The following is a 17,402-nucleotide window of genomic DNA, read 5'->3' as shown; positions in this document are numbered from 1 at the left end:
TACCTACGCCAGTTAATACGTTGAGTGAGAACCTCGAAGAAACAGTACCTTAATTTTGTTCCCATGTAAGTTCATGGCAAAATTACTATTGAACTTGATTATAGCTAAGTTGAAACAAATTTGTGTGGTTTTGTATAACTGTATACAGCAACTGTTCTCTATGTTTGATGTGAAATCATAAATTCAGTAAGGCAAATAAAAAATTCCTATCAACTTCAACACATCTAGAACCTCCCCTTTTACACTGAGTACTTCTGTGAAAGAAATATAAAAAAAACTGGTCCCCCAAATTCTTCTTCTGCTATTTTAAATCTCACACATCATTTTCTTTTCAAAAGAATTTGATTTCTTGGAGACAGAACTACACTAAGCTTATTGATGTTGCAAGCAGACGGTCTAAGGCTGTTAGAACAGCCTTCTGTTACTCATTGTTCCCCTCAAACGCCAATGCAGTGCAGCAGGGAAGCCACAAGCTAGCACTCGGAACAAACATTTCTAAGAAAGGGAGTTAACTGGGTAAACCTCTAAGTTCATAGAGGGAAAAACATTTTACAAACACTTTTAGGGATTCAAGCAAGGGAAGAATAGTATTTTGCTTATTACATGGTTTTTGTCTAAGATTTGGAGTCTGCTGTTTGATTTGAAAGGGTCAGAGGAATATACTATTGTGTGTCTGTATTGTAGATGCTCAGAACATTCATCGACACTGTGATCTGAATCTCCTGCAACAAGCACTAGAACTGCAGTGGTTTACTCATCTAAACTACTTAGGTGTTTCTAATGCACAGTTTTTAAGCTTAAATAAAAAGGGGGTTATGTATTTATACAAATAGACAAGGAAAGTTTGTCTTTGAAACTCTGAGCAGTGCTAAAGACCTGCTATCATGAGATATATCTCTGCACGTGTGGCACTAATTTCAGCACATTAAGAACTGTGTTGACATAAGTATGGAAATGGTCCATTATTCATAACTGGCAAGTGAGAGCCCTGTAGCATGTTTTTTCACTTCCACTTTCTCTTAAGTAGATGTCACTTTTTGTTTGTTGTCTTCTGTGGGAATCTCAAGCCAATCTAAAAGATGTTAAAACGCCTGGAAAATTTTAGCTTGAAAAGGAGGGGAAAAAAAAAAAAAAAAGCATTTTAGCAAATGTTCTGAAGAGATTTTGGCATCTCCTATATTAGAAGAAATTTCTCTGAATGATTAAACAAAACCAGACAATCTCAAATACTTGGCTGATGTAGTAACTTATTAGCTAATTTTTAGCCAGAGACAAGTTAAATCATCAGTTTATTAATATCGCCCTGAAATGACATTAATAATAATAATAGAATTTCAATTAATGGCAGCGTTATTTAATTACTTATTGTAAAGGTATCCACTGCTATTCACATCTGAAAAACAGAAAAGTAATAAAAGACAGGAAGCTTTTGGTGCTAAAATGTATGGCTAAAATGTCTGGCAATGCTGTAGTTTTTAAATGGGCTTTTAAGTAATTCACATTTAATTTCAAATGCCAATATTAAAGTAATCAAATTGTTTTCAGAATATTGAGCATAGTATGTTAGCCTCTTTTAAAGCTGCAGAATCCAGAAAACAGAAGAGCAAGTCTTTCAGTCACATTCTAATGCAGACTCTAAATTTTAGATAAATTACTTCGAAATGGCAAACTTGGCTAAAATTATGTTCTTAAAAGACTAGTTTGATAGGAAAAAGATTTGTTATTTACTCAGTTTATAAAGAAGAGGTAATTATGCAGAAAGATTTAATGGACTATAGAATAAGAAATCAGGAAAATAATTTTTCTACTTTAGTTTTGTAGTGTAAAATAGGTATTAGTATTCAAACTTGGTTTTTAAATCAGTTTTTAGGAAGACAAGCTGGCTGGAATGACTTTAAGAATGTTACTTTTCTGTCCTGTTTTCAGTTTATCTCCTGTTTGACTGTCTTCAACTGTTTTATACCCTAACATATTGATGAGAAGCTCTGAAACTGTCATTTCAATATTTTGTGATAATCGGTGTGAAGACAAGCTCCATCCCTTAGATTTCATCTTAACACACAATTCCTCTCATTTGCATTATAACTGATATTTTTAATAACAAAGGCATCACTTTCTTGGCAACAAGTATCATAACGTGCACCTACAGATGTCTTGAATTTTAAAAGAACAGTATGTTTCAACAGTTGTCAAATTCTGACAGCTGCTCCCTTATTTTTTTTAGGCTTTAGTTTTCTTTATTTTTTTTATTTTTATTATTTTAATAGTGGGCATTTTCTATTCATTCCTTGGACAGTTTTGCCCTCTTAAGTGAAACCAGGATAATGCAGAACTCCCCTGGTGGTCCCCCTGCTCACAATTATGCTATACTTGCAGTACGACATCAAATTAGCAGTTACAGCTGAGTCTACTTGTTCTTATAAAGAACATAGCATGTTGCTTGTGAGTGAGCAACTCAGAAGGAAATTAGAAGAAGAAAAATAAAACCCAACTAAACAGAAGCCCATCATATTGCATCTTTCTTGAGCAATTTCAGAGATTATTACATGTGTTTAAATGAATCTAAAACTGGTTGCCTTGCCCCCTTTGTGGTATGTGTTGTTTCATAAATAAGCCTAAATGCAGAAAAACTACAGTAAATACATTTGAACAAAGGATTTTCTATTCAAGTTCCTTTTTGGAAAAAAGTTGCCATAGTTGACAGCTTCATTACATCTTTAGTTAAATTGTATGCAGAATACATAGCTCTGATAATTAGATTGGAAGATGCTGCTAGATGCAACAAATCACTTCTTAGCTTTACTTTTTACATTATATATTACAACATATAATAATTAACTGATTTCTGAGAGGACAATTGTAACTAAAGGAAGAAGGATTTTAGTATAGGAACATAGCAACAAGATTACTCAGTCTTGAATTATTTTTTTTCTTTTGATGCCAATAGGTAAAACTTCATTCAAGCTAGATTATCCCAAAATCTGAGCTATTTTTTCCTGCTATTTTAAAATTGCTAATTTCAGAACGGCATTTTTTTACTTGTTTCTTTTAGTGATTTCATATTCCGATCTCACACAACAGATATGTGAAGCATGTCTTAGATTTCTCTGTGAAATGAATCTCAAGGTTGCATATACAGAGATTATAACTTTCAAAACATTACACTGCAATACATCACAAAGATAGGAACAGTCATTCAGAGTTCAGTCTCCTATTTCAGCATTTAGCTTTCACATGACACCAATCCCATTATTGTTTTTCAAAACAAATCACTAGTTTGCCTTTGGGGTTTTTTTTTGTTTGTTTGTTTAAAAGTCTGTTTTCCATATGTTAAAAGAATTTAAAAAAAATAAAAGGGGAACTTTGTGTTGCATTTTATATGTTGCATGTTCATTTTGCAGCAGGAAGACATTAACCCTAGGGATAATTCTGGATGCATTTCCCTGAGCATTGAAAAGACATATAGTTACTATTTTGGTACACGTTCGAATTCCTAATCCATCTACAACGTTCCGCACAATTTTTTTTTGTCCTACAAAAATGCCTGTTACACTGGCTGAAACCATTCCAGTGTTCCCTCTCAAACCCCATTTTGGGGTCACAGCTCTATATCCATTGCCATTTATAGTCCTGTGATGCCAAGTGGAGCTGCAGACCCTTGTTCTGTTAGAAACCCCTGTCTAGGACAAGACAAATTGTACAACAGAAGTTTGGACCCAGCTCCCATAACTACTGGAGGAAAGAAGCTGCAACCCTCAGCTTTCTAGAGAAAGCTCTAGTTATTTTTCCATCTTGTAGATTAGTGACTCAAGACTTTTGATTCAGTTCAAAACCACCTGTGCAAAATTATTTCAAACTATATTATAGCATTATATCCTTTTTTTAAAAATACTGCCTTCTATATATACTGCTGAGCCCAGTCAGTCTAAAGTTAATCTAACTTTAAAAAAAAAAAAAAATTAAATAAGGTGTATGTGAGCCATTCACTGTGAAAAGAAGCCTAGGGTGTGGAACTTCACTCTTGGCAGACGTTTTATACCATTTTCAAAAGTTATAAACTGTAAGCCCAATTTTGCCATGGTTAGCTGTGTGAATAACATGACTCATGGCTAGTTCCAAACAAACAATAAGACTGCTATGCAACATTTCTCCTACAACCGAATCTTTGCCTTTGTTAGGTGAGATTGTGAAGACAATTAGTCTTTTTCCTTTTTCAATCCAAGACTTATTCTGAAACTTAACAGTCCTACAGCTGTTTTAGCAAGCTTCTTCCAAAATGTCAGCATTAATGTTAGCCATGATTTTTGATCATGATGCACAAAAATCCCTTTGGAAAAAAAAAATTGCTAATATTCATTTCAACACATTAGGATAGGATGATGAATTGAGATGTGTTAAGAAATCTGCAAAATCTATTTCCATATGCATAGAGAAATAAAACTTCACCTGGTTCTTACCTTTCAAGAATTTTTTTTTTTTTTTTTCCCAAAAACAATGTCAGTGGGCTGTTTCACCATAATTTTAGTTTTTGAATCAGGCTTTACACATTCTGTCATCTTAGTCAAAGAAATCTTTATTGCTTTTCAGCCTTTTCAAAGGCAGTGAAATCTTCCTGCCATTAAAATTCTCTGTGACCATGGCAAACTTTGGAATGCAAACCTGAAGTGTGCAAATAACATGCTTTTTTAATAAATAAATACTTCATATTTGTAAAATCTATTGTGCCTTTCTTGCATCTATAAGTAGGGAATTAAAAACGATGGAGATGGTTCAGAAAGAAAATCTATTATTAATTTAATGGAAGTAGTTAGATGTTCATCTCCTGTGCAGCTCTTAAAATATTTAGTTCTTTAATGATAGTAATATGTTCATTATAATGAATTACATTCTAGGAGAATCTTTTTCCAACAAGGATTTTGGTTCATTGGAAATATTTGAGACTTCATTAAAAATTAACTGAATCAATTATTTCATTAAAGCAAAGCCTCAATTTTTTCATTCAGATAATGTTTTCAACTGCCATAATGTGGTTTTCCTTGTATTTATTTATTTCAGTGCATAAGAAGAAAATGTACATATTAGGATTTTTCAACATGAACACATATATTATTAATTTTAAATAACTATGAGAGCCCCTTCTAGTTGCATATTTCATAGGTTTTAATTCCTAAATTCACAAATCAATTTTAAGACATGAATTTCAGTTAAAGTACTACTAGAATCACTACTAGTGCTGGCTGTCATTAGTAATATTTGTGACTGCAACAGTATCCTAGGGCTATTCAGCTTTAAATAAATAGGGAGAATGATATTGCCTAGCACACCAAAAAAAAGCTTTGTCTAATAACACCCAGAAAGAGGGAAGACAATAAGCTGGGAGGCATCATACAAATAATGTGGTGAGGGCAACCACTGGCACATAGCTTTTTAGCCCCACTGCTTTTACGTTTTCCTTTTTCTTCACATGCCTCAGTACTGTTTTTTAATTTATGCAGTTCTGCACTTGCCAAGTCTTCACAGCTACGGGCATTTGGGTGAAGAAAAATGACCTCAGATAAAAATCCTCAGAAGGATTACTGAGGACTGGGGGAGTCTGCACACAAGGCAGTAAAGAGTCTGGCTTTTTGGGAGAGCTGATTCACTGCCCTGGATGTCCTTGGGAGTACCCCTTGGGTCTTGTGATGGCAGGCAAAAAATGTGGCTGTCAGCTTTGCTAGCTCACTTTTATTAAAAATAGATTAGAGACAAGGTTAAAGTGCAATATGGCACCTGCATGACTGACTTACCAGCTCTAACATCTTCCAAAAAAGACATTGCTTGTAATTTAAGTTTATTTTTCCTGAAAATAGGACCATCTTCAGTGGAGAAGAGTCCTCCCACCTCCCGCCTGGTCTGACTGGCTGATGCTGTGCTGTGCAGGCAGTCTGTGGCAGAGCCTAGAGATGAACCTGCATCTCAGCATCTTAACCACAAGCACATCCTTCCTCTTTACTCACACCTAAGCTTTAAACAGCATTAATAGTGGTTTTTTCAGTATTAAGGGGTTTACTTCACTTTATCCTCTGCCTAGTCTAATAAATAACTCGGATATACTAGGTGGAAAGATAATCTGAGGATTTTTTTTTTTAGTGACTTTGCACTAGAAATGAAGGGAGCTTGGTTTTCTGCATTCTTTTCATTATTGTTTCATCTTAAATTAATTCATCCAAATCTCCTCTCCATTCTTAAGCATCCCACGCACTGGATTCCATCCTCCAGTGTTGGCAACATCCCTGAATCTGCAGTCCTGCCTCTGCAGAATTAGCCCTGGTCCATGGGACGGTTTGCTAGATTGTATATGATAATCTCTACAGCTGTTAGTCTGGAATGCTTATCTGATGTTTCCCCTACTCATTTTCATCCTAAACCACTTAAGAATAGGCCAGAAGGAAAATCAATGCATGCTGCGCCGTCATATTGTAGTAAACAATTCATTGTGAGTTTCAAGAACTGTCTGACTTTGTGTTTAAGTAAAGCAGCAGAGCACTGCAGGATGACTCCTCCACAGAAGGAGTCTGGGACGGATGAATAGTTATAGCTCCATCTCGGCTGCTTGGGGTTTTTTTCATTTTATTTTAAATTAAAATAGACGGTCTCTATTAGAGGCTATTTTAATATATCAGAATGTTCTAGATACAATACAGTAATAATTCAGAGCAGCCAGACTAGGACCTTATTTGTTTCCAGAGTTCATAGGTGTCAGGATGCAATGGGTTTAACGTGGATTCATAACTATTAAAAGTTAATAATTTTTATTAACTATTAAATAGTTAATAAGCTATTAAAACTAATAAAATGTTATTAATTGCTTAAGTGGTTTTAAGCAATTATTGGAAGAAAAGGGTCACTTTTCTAAACAAAAGCAGCATTGTGGGATCATGGGCAATTCACACATTCCAGGTCCAAAAAATAAATTTGGACAATTGGGGAATGGAGTATTTCAGCCACTTCTGTGCGCAGCCCAACAGCAAAAAGAACTTTTGGCCATTGTGAAGATCTATAAGGGCATTTCAGGGTCTGCTGTGATGCTCACATTTTAATGATGTGCTTTCCAATCTGTACATTTTGGAGCAGAGAAAAGAACCTCTGAGATTCTTTTCCTTACTGTGTCGTAGGAAGAAAATAAACTTTATGAAAAATACCATCTCCAGTAAGGTTATAAGTAATGTCTGACTAGTTAAACTTATGGAGGACATTCCAGTAGGCTGATGTTAGCTGCCTTTTATTCCTAGTGGAAGGACTTTCAGATTAAGGGGAAATTATTTTATTCAAAGTACCCATTCGTTCATGGTCATTGAGGGTTGCAGTACTCGGTTGTTCTGCAACATTTTCTTTGTAAAGAAAATCTGTTCTTCCCTACTGTTGATTAAAGGTGGGGGGGCGGGGAGAAAGGCTTTTCATTGCTCTTAATGCGCCAATTTTTTAAAGGCTCTGATTGCAGAAGCTACTATTACTTCCAGTTTGCTTGACCAAATACCCTGAAGGAACTGGTCTTTTGTTTGTTGGCTTGCTGGGGTTTTTTAAGTGAACTTCCAGTCACTGCCCTTTGAAAACAGAGCCCGTTTGAGGGGTCTTAGTACTGAATCCAGTGGTTACTGTATCTGGCTTTCCTTAATGCTGTTGCAAATCGCTTCACAGGAGAGTTAAAGATGATCAACTAATGCTCCAACATCAAGAATATTTAATTATGTATTTAAAAGGCAGTGGTCTTCTCTGGCATTTGCCACTTCTAAGCAGCTTTTCATGATTCACGTTCACTTGATGCTTTCAAATAATTATTTGGTATTAGGCACTTAGAAACATTCTCAGTAGCTATGTAAAATGCAATCCAATCTGACTTCATCTGTAAGATCTGATGCAAGCACTCTGTTATGAGTATATATAGATTGTGTTTCGATTTCACTTATTGCCAGTCACTTTGACAAATGACATCTTGGAAGAAGCTCGATGCAAATCAAGGTTAGATGCAAATCAAATATCGAGTCGGAGATTTTGTCTCGGCTACGTTTGCCGCACGCCCAATAAACGCATACCTTCTAGGCCACCTACAGGAGGGATAAACTAAGGAAACGGCTCCATGGGTGCAGTTACAGAGAGCTGCATGTGATGGAGGTGCCTCTGCCTCCCCCGGAGGGGCGGCTCGGCAGTGCCCTCTCGGGCACAGGGGGGCTCCGGAGGTGCCGCTGCCGGCAGGGGGGCCGCGCCGGGCCAGCAGCTTCACCACATTCCTCTTTGCGATCCCACTCTTACAGGAGTTTTGGTTTATTTTAGGCCAAAGAGCTGCCGACGTTCAAAGACAATGATTTTATTAACGATGGCCAAAAGATTCATATTGATGAGAATAACAAAAAGATGTTCCTTGAGAAACTCAAAAAGGATGTTGAGGTAAGAATGTGCCTGTTCAGTTATATGGGAATAAGATGTGTGGCAAATTACAGATATCCCAGGAAATTGTACCTGTAATTCATTAATTAAAACTCTTGTTTATAAGACTGTAAGCACTGACTGTTTTAAATGAGACACAATTTAAACTTTCAGGAGTTGATCACTGCTTTTGCTGATGTGATAAATGGCTTGCTGCCATAGCTGGTTGCCATACATTGTCCCTGCCCTGATGATGTTAAAATGATGGTACTACTTAGTACTTAAGCACTTTACAAGCCTAGTACTTCCAAATACCCCCAAGAGAGAGGTGAGTATTGTTAGTTGTATTTTACAGGTGGAGGTACACCAGAGCTGAGGCCGTACACAGACTGTGGTCCATAACAGAGGATGTAGCATCCCCACTCACAGCCATGCATGTTCTATTTGTTTCATATTAGTAATCCAGTTTTAAATCATCCTTTGTATTGCAACAGTAGGGTGCTTCAGTAATTTGTATACAGCAGTTGGACTCATTATCTTAATGTAGGCTTTCATATAAATTTGTAATTGGCTGAATATAGTCAATACTTAATAGAAAAGTGTTAATATGTGAATTTAATGTAATATTTTATTATAACTGATTTAGTTTAGCAAATAAAAGAAAATAAATATTGGCATAAGTAGTTCACACAGCTTGACTTTAGTTTCCATAATTGAAAATATTGTCACTAAACACAGTATTTTGCAGCCCTTATACTCAAAGCCTAAAATCTGTTTTCCTTGTTGGAAGAGACCTGATAGCAAAATTTGTCTGTGACTTAATAAGACTTTCAGCTATTTATAACAAAATGGCTCTGTGAATTGACTTGTCTAGTTCTTCAGATCTGTATCTCATTAGTTCCACAAAACAAAATACTGTAACTTTAGAATTTACCCAATGGTTTTCTTTTGAAGAAATCTAATTTCTCATCATAGTAACGATGAGAAATTTATGGTGATGATAATTATAAAAACATAAATATGTTGTGACATATCAATGTGTGTTTATTTTATATTTAAAATATTGTGCTGGAAAACTGCTCTACCGATGTCACAGCTCTAGAGATAATTTTATTTGGGTTTAAGTTTTGTGCTCTTATAACATGTACTGCTGTTGCTGACTAATGCTTTTACAGTCAGTGGGTTGGAGACTGTATGTTAAGTATGTGCAAGGAACGTGGAAGATACTTTACCCCAGAAAGGGGATTGTGTGTGATCTTCTACATCATTTACCAGATTGGGAATATAATGGCAGATTCCAGATCATGTCTTGAGAGGTTATTTTTTATGGTTTTGAAATTTATGCAGAGCATTGTTAAATATCCATGTAAACTACTAGTGTGAAGTGATTTGGCACCTGATTTTAACAACAGCAAGCTGTTCTTTAACCTTGTTTTTCTTTTATTGGTTCTTCTGCCCTTGTTAGTTAACTGATAGTATGTGCTTTATACCCAATGTGTAAACACTCGCATTTCACTACAATTAAAGAAATGTGCAACACTTAGCATATGATTATCTTATCATACAGTATTTATAGTTAAACATATTATGGAGTAGTATTCTAAACTACATGACTTTATACCTGTTCTAGTTTGTCATTGAGTAAGTTTCATTTCTGTATTTCTCTCATAATCAAGTCTTATGTCCCCTTCCTGTGTTCAAACAGACAAGTATCTATTACTTCTGGTTTGGTGTCCTCTTGTCTATTTTCCTGCCTCCTTATTCTATTGAAAATGTCTTGAGAAAAAGCACATAAGGATATTTTTTCCATTTAAAATCAGATGATCTTTTCCTTGTGCTGATCTCCCTAAGTCTTTCTGCTGTCAGCAGTAGCACACTTTCTTCCCAAGAGCCATTCTCTTCTAATTTACAGTTCACTGTTTCTCCCAAGAGTCTGTTCTCTTTCATGCTTTTTTATATGATTATTGGTAGATTTTTCTCCTGTCTGTCTTGGTATTTATCAAGTACCTAATGATATACCTGGAGTCCTTCCACTCCATCGCCTTTGGCCAATCTCATCTGTTCTTCTTGTATATCATTGTACATCATCTCTTCAAACTTAGATCTCTTCTAGTCTTGTGAAGAGTCTGTCGCTTTATTATATTGAAACTATTAGAAGCCAATTTCTTCTTTCTTCTTAAAACCTCTTCTCAATCTCACAATATTTCTTCTAGCACTTGAATTTACAGTCAGTTTGTTATCTCTGATTCCTCTCTCTTCTCAGAATCAGGATTTTGACAAACTGTAGTCTCTCATTTCCTGGTATTTTATACTCATCTCTCTCATCACTATCACTATTCCAAAGTCTGGCTTAAATTCCTTCTTCTCTGGTCTGCTCTAACTTCATTTTTATAACCATTTTTAGTTTCTAAAAACTGAAGCTATTTGTATTTTCAGCCTCTTTCTCTGCATACAATGAGCAAGGGCTCCACAAGTTCAAAATCACAGTATTGCTTTTAGGCTGCAGCACAGGTCTGCCCTGCCTACCCCTCACCCCCTTGAACTGTTTATCCCATCCTCCTGCTTTTATACCTTCATTATTTCCATCCTCCTCTCTTAGTTTTCTGCCTTATCCTGTTCTCCTCAACTAAAATAACACTTTGTCTATACATAAAGTGTATTCATCTTTCAGTTTTCTAAAAACTCCCATCCTCGGTCTTTATTCAAAACCACCCTTCCATTCACATTCATGTTTTGTTTACGTGATTTAATTTGTGAGCCTGTCACTGTGAAGAGAATATAGCATCATTTCATGTCTTCATGGTGTAACACTTCACTACTTTCCACTGCAAGAATATTTAAACACTTTTTCACGATTTTTTAATAAGGCTTAAAAGGGAGTGAGGGGACGGATTTAGCACCAGATCGTAGCACGCCACATGCCTGATAGCACAGAGGCTACTCTGGACATTGAGCGGTGACAGGATAGCCCTAATTGAAACACGAGACAGGAGTGACAGTCATGGGCTCGCACAGGCACTGGTCTTCACTACAGGAAAAATGATTTTTCCCTGAGGATTTTGGGAGAGCGGGCTACAGCTTTTTTATAATATGTTCCAAGTGACCTGTGTGCTGTTACTGCATCTTAATAAATTCAAGTATCTCTCTGCTAGCTTTATCACTTAATCCTCCCTTTTGCTCTCTCTTAGAAGTGCCTGTTTTTCTCAACTGATGACATCTTTGTGTAACTTCTGTTTGTTAGTGGGGCTTACATTTTTCAGTGATATTGATAAATTGCTTATTATCACTTTCTAGTTCCTCGCTCAGTTAAAACTTATGGACTACAGCTTGCTTGTTGGAATTCATGATGTTGAAAGAGCTGAACAGGAAGAAGTAGAGTGTGAAGAGAATGATGGAGAAGAGGAAGGTGAAAGTGATGGGACCCACCCCATTGGAACCCCGCCAGACAGCCCAGGAAACACGCTGAACAGCTCACTGCCTTTGGCTCCAGGGGAATTTGATCCAGCTATTGATGTTTATGGAATAAAATCCCATGAAAGTAAGCAGTAATAAATATTTTTGTGTTAAGATATTTTGATTCTTACACCAGAATCCTAAAGTCTTCACAACCACATAAAGGCAAAGTTAAACTGCAAAATATAAATTCACTCTGCAGAAGAAGAAACGAGTTGCTCTTTGATGAAGCAGAAAGCAGAAGACACCTACAATGCTCAGCATTGTTATGAGCATATTTCTTAAATGTCGTGATGTGTCACGATGTGTCAGTCAAATAATTCACCTGTTACACAATCAAATTGTATACTGGCTTAGCTATTCAGATACAGCAGTTCGCAGTTAATTCATGGGTTTTTTCATCCCTTTCAGGAAATCTATCTGTAATTGTTCTTTTCCTGGAAGATAAGATAATACTGTTAAAAACAGTCTAGAAAGAATGAGAAAAGCAGCATTCCAAGTTATATTTCACTTTTTTGGTTGCTTTTTGAAAATTTGTGCACTCATACCCAATTTCTGTGTTCCAGCTAAAAAATTTGTCATAAGGAGTGTGTAAGAAGCCTGAAACTGGGTTTGATGTTTGTAAAACTAAGTATAACTAGTTACCTGTGGCTGTTCAAGAGAGGAAAGTTACCTTTTTTTTCATAAGATTTACATGGATAAATACATGTTTTTATGCATAACGAAAATATGATCTTGTTTGTTGACACAGAAGCATTACCTTCCATAGAAAACTTCATAATTTTTCCATAAAGGAAGATGGAATCCACATTACTTTAAGTGAGCAGTAATTCCTATTTCTGCATGCTGGAGTTTTATTTTACACTCATTTAGGGGGGTTTGCATTATATATGAGTGCAGTTAAACTCTCAATTAAGGACAGCTTGAGCCTGTGGTCTTTACAGATCTGTGACTCTGACTGACATTAACCTGTCTTAGCTGCTGATTGAGCCTTATACAGTCTCCTTTGTTAGAAGGAGGACTCGTGATTAAGATGTCTCAAAAGTCATTCTTGCTGCCATGTGTTTGCCATTTGCAGATGCACCTAGGAAGGAAGTATACTTTATGGCCATTATTGACATTCTTACTCATTATGATGCAAAAAAGAAAGCTGCCCATGCTGCAAAAACAGTAAAGCATGGGGTAAGTATCTGGGTTGTTTTTTCCTCTGATTCCATTTATACTTCTGCATTTTTGTTGTTTAGTGCACTGATATAGTACAGTTCAGGAAATCTAGGGAAAAGTGAAATAGATCAGAATTTTTTTCATTTTTTTCTCTAGTTTAATATGTAATATAAAAGTACAGAGTAACTGCTACATATTACATACTCAGAGTGGAACTCCCTTTTCAGCTGTACGCATAGGTTTCTTACCCATAAAGAACTCTATGAGATGCCTTTTTAGGACTTTGTCCTAAATTTGTGAGATGCACCTTACTTTTGCAAACCAGACACTTGTATTAGTATACAGCACTGTGAAAGCTGTTGTGAATCTTTCTTCAGATGCAGGGCCCTAGTGATGGTTTCGTTATTTGGTACAGCCTGTTGAAGGTTAGTTCTTCAGCACATGATGTGGCTCACTTTACAAGACCTCTTAAAAAAAAAAAAAGTACAATTTGCAAAATTAAGCATAAAATGTACATATTAAATACTCAAGAGACCATTCAGTGAAGGCTTCTGTCTGACTGCCATGAATTTCTTTATTTTGGCTGAAATTGCTGCTTAGCAGCAGACACCAGAGCCATGGTGAAGCAGCCCAGTCTTCCAGAATTACGATTTATACCTACCATTATCACTCCTCTGGTGATTTAAGGTTCAAATTTCATAAATATTTTTAAAAGAGCATAATTGTTCATGAGGCTAAAATCCCTCCTCTGTCTAAGTATCTAAAGGATCAGGGCATTGGGTTCAGGGCTTTTTAGTTTACAGTAGAGAGTGATGTGGAATGCCTAGCAATAAGCCCTGTACAGGCCTGTAGAAGGTATTTTTTGTCATTCTGAAACAATGCTGTCATTACTCTCTGTGCTCTCAGAGCAGCTGAAAGTTGATGCAGACCACATGCAGCCATTATCTGGCAATTATTAATGAACTTTGAATGTAGCACACTTTAAAAACTCACACTTCTGGCATAAATAAGGGATAAAAATATGTTGTGAATAACAACTGATTATTAAAGCTGACTGTGATTAGAACTTATTACAGCACATTAATTTCGTACAACCATTTTATTTCGCTGTCTCCATCCTGAGCCACCTGACACTGAAGTTTGTTCACTAATTGCATGAATGCAATTTTCCCCTTTTGTAAAACAGGAAGAATATAGAGAAAAATGTGGCTAACGCTCTGAAAACCTCGAATAAAAATATGAATGAAATTGTGACTTCATTGAAATAGCAGTTGTACAGCTTATTCAGTGAGTCCAGATTTAAATGCATATATATTGAAAAAATGTTACTAATTGTTACCATATATTTCAACCCAGGTTATTTAGCATTCAGATAGCAATATACCTTACAGAAGTGTTGACATGCCAGATCTGAATATGATAATTCAGCCTTCTCTATATGAAGGCACTGCTGCTCAACAGACCAGAATCTGTTGATGAATCAGTGGGTAGCATGGTTAAGTATGCAGTAGAAATTACATAGGAGACTGCAGTACAATGAAAGTAAAGAGAAGTACAGAAAGTAAAGAGAACGTGTTTCAGAAATGGAAGATGGGTGTCCTACAATTACGGTGGTGAGTACTGAGTATCACTGTACTTGTGTGAAGCCTAAAGAGGCATCAGTAAGATTCTGCTTGAGGGCCATTACAATTTGTGTTTCTAGTGTCTGGTTGAGACTGCACATGAAATTCATTGAGTAAGTAACACTCTTGGTGACAAAGCATCAAATAAAACACTGGTTCTTCCTTCTTTCCTCTCCCCTCCCAACTCTCTGTATAGGCTGGCGCAGAAATTTCAACTGTTAATCCTGAACAGTATTCAAAGCGCTTCTTGGACTTTATTGCCAACATCTTGACGTAACCTATCATGTTACATAGGACAGACACAAGACCTGGGGACAGCAGCAGTGGCTACAAGTGTAGGGAAAAAAAGGAACTCAGAGAAGCGCTCATCTTGCAGAAAGCAACCCCTTTGTTTACATCTGCTGGCAAAGATGACTGAAGTGGGGTGGAGTACTCGCTTTAACAGCTGCCTGATATTCCCAGCATAGTTCTAGCTATTTCTGACTCTTTTGTGTGTGCAAAAAAAAAAAAAAAAGTTAAATTAAATAAATAGAACAGCTTACTCAGAGTGCACTGTGACAGTAATACTCTGATGCTACCAGCTGAAACGGAATAAATGAGCAAAGAGGTGTGGGGTGGGGGTGGGGAAGAGTAAATGCATGTTAATCTACAATATTGATATCAAATTGTAAACTGTGGATCAGTTTATTTTTTGAACTAAAAAGATACATGACAGTATTCTTCATGATGATGATGATAATAATAAAAACCTTACTGCGAATGTTACACTTACACCCTGCACACTGGCACTCCTTAAAAAAGCAGCTGCAACAGCCCTTGGTGCCGGAGGCTTTTCCCATTTCATTCCTAGCAGTTGGGTTTCTTCCTTTTTATTCTCTTTTTCCCATTTTTGTCTTCTTTTCAGCACATTGCATCAGGAAGTTCAATCTCTCAGACATCTGAGAGCCGGCGTCTCTTATCTTACAAAGAGCTAACGTAATTCATGCTATATGTACATTTTTGCTACAGTAAACTTATGTTAAGGGAAAACTTTGCTTATTTCACTTTGTTACCTGAAGTTTTCATTTGTTTTATATTCTTGCAATATAGGAACTAATAATGTTACAAGTGGAAAAAAAGCTTATCTGAAGAAGCGCATAGTTTTGGGCAATAGTAGCTCATCTTTCACCCATCATGAAAGATGTGCACACTGATAGAAATTCCATTCCCTTGTAATTTACTGGGAATTTGAAGTTTAAATGCTTATGTTGTACTGTTGAAAGAGCGGTATTTTATTATAGATTATCCCTCAAAAAATGAACCCTGAATTTTACTGTTTACATTATTAGGAAAGCAGGGATATTTCTGAATTTCAGAGCCGTGTACAATATATGACTTTTGAGTTTACATGTAAAGTTATTTTGCAGTACAAATGAAGTAATGTTTGTCATCTTCCAAGGTGTAATGTGCAGTAGTGTACTAAAGTGAATGTCTTGCTCACCTCCGTGATAGACTCTTTTACAATAAAATGAGAAAGGATATTTCAGAGGGATTTTTCCCAAGGTCGTCTTTTAGCATCAAAATGACCTGTCCTACCGTTTACTCAAGTTTGATTGTATAGTACATTGCCTAAAACTGTGCTGATCATGTTTAACTTGTTTAAAATTTTTAAACAACAACATTGTATTTCTTCTCTTCTTGTATTTTTCCTGAAAGACTCCATGCTTGAAAGAGACAAATTTACATATGCTTAAAAGTTTATCTACTTATACACTGTGCTAAAGCTGTGCCTTTAAAATTTCTTTATTGAAATTGTTAGATTTTGTAGGCAACGTAAGAGAAGTCAAACCCTCCCCATCATCATTTATAACTCAAATCAGGAGTGCCAGCATGCCTTCTCCATAACTAATGTCAGTGCTGTTAAGCCTGCAACTGCGCATAATGTACGTAGTGGTTTACTTCAGAGGAGCCTATACAATAGCAACCCATTACACTCTCTTCAGCGGCCAAAGGCAATACTATACCTGTTGCTGTGTACTAATTTTTTTCTCCTTTCCCCAACCTTTCCTACAGGATTTTTTGTTACATTTGACTTAGTGATGTCTGCAGCACTGTAATGTATGTGTATACTTTTGTATTGTATGTATTTAAATAAGTTGGTACTGTGGCTTGATATTTTTTTTGTCCTCTCCCTATATACCCCAGTTGTCTGCATTCTCAGCCAAGTTTCATTTTCTGAAGCATGCTGTGGCTTCTTAAAAGTATGAGGCCACAGGGAGACCCTGAAGTAAAAATGAGGTACACATATCTGGAGTACATATTTAATTGCGGCCAATGAGTGTACATTTTTAGACAGTTTTAGACATTTACAGAAGAGTGTTCTTTTTGTCTGTGTAGCAGTTTTGTCACTCATTCCTGTTGATAAACTGTTTATTTGGACAAGGCAAGGAAGACTCGTTATTGTATATTTTAGTGCTTAGATTACACTCCAAACATGAGCAAGGCTTTATAAAATAAAGCACTTTGATGACTCACTAGGTAAATCCTTTGTTCTTGTGTTTCAACTATGGTTTTGATCACTCACAGATGAATTTTGGATGTTAAAATGAACATGGAGCCTATATCGCAAAGGAAAAAATAAGAAGAAACTTAAAACTTTTTCATTAGATTTACCCTGCTTCTTCCATGCTTACTTTAAGTGGCTTGAAACATTAGCCTTTGGGTTTTGGGGCTTAGATTGTGCTCTGAGAGCAAATACGGAGGTTTGTAATTGACGATTCT

The 17,402-nt window shown here is 36.2% G+C and overlaps 1 protein-coding gene across 3 annotated transcripts in view; it reads left to right on the top strand.

The window, feature by feature from the left end:
* Positions 1-17,155, top strand: part of PIP4K2A (phosphatidylinositol-5-phosphate 4-kinase type 2 alpha) — a 115,952-nt gene extending 98,797 nt beyond the window's left edge. For 2 of the 3 annotated variants that reach the window (XM_030009200.2, XM_041122165.1), the window contains exons 7-10: positions 8,311-8,424; positions 11,698-11,941; positions 12,935-13,038; positions 14,839-17,155. In XM_030009200.2, the coding sequence (XP_029865060.1) occupies positions 8,311-8,424; positions 11,698-11,941; positions 12,935-13,038; positions 14,839-14,919 (543 nt within the window). In that variant the 3' untranslated portion in view covers positions 14,920-17,155. The remainder of the gene's footprint in view (positions 1-8,310; positions 8,425-11,697; positions 11,942-12,934; positions 13,039-14,838) is intronic. The other variant, XM_030009201.2, reaches the window with a different exon arrangement.
* Positions 17,156-17,402: the final 247 nt, after the last annotated feature.

Source organism: Aquila chrysaetos, chromosome 3 (assembly GCF_900496995.4).
Source record: "Aquila chrysaetos chrysaetos chromosome 3, bAquChr1.4, whole genome shotgun sequence".
Taxonomy (NCBI): domain Eukaryota; kingdom Metazoa; phylum Chordata; class Aves; order Accipitriformes; family Accipitridae; genus Aquila; species Aquila chrysaetos.
Note: the sequence above shows the minus strand (reverse complement) of the source record. Positions and strands in the feature narration are given on the sequence as shown.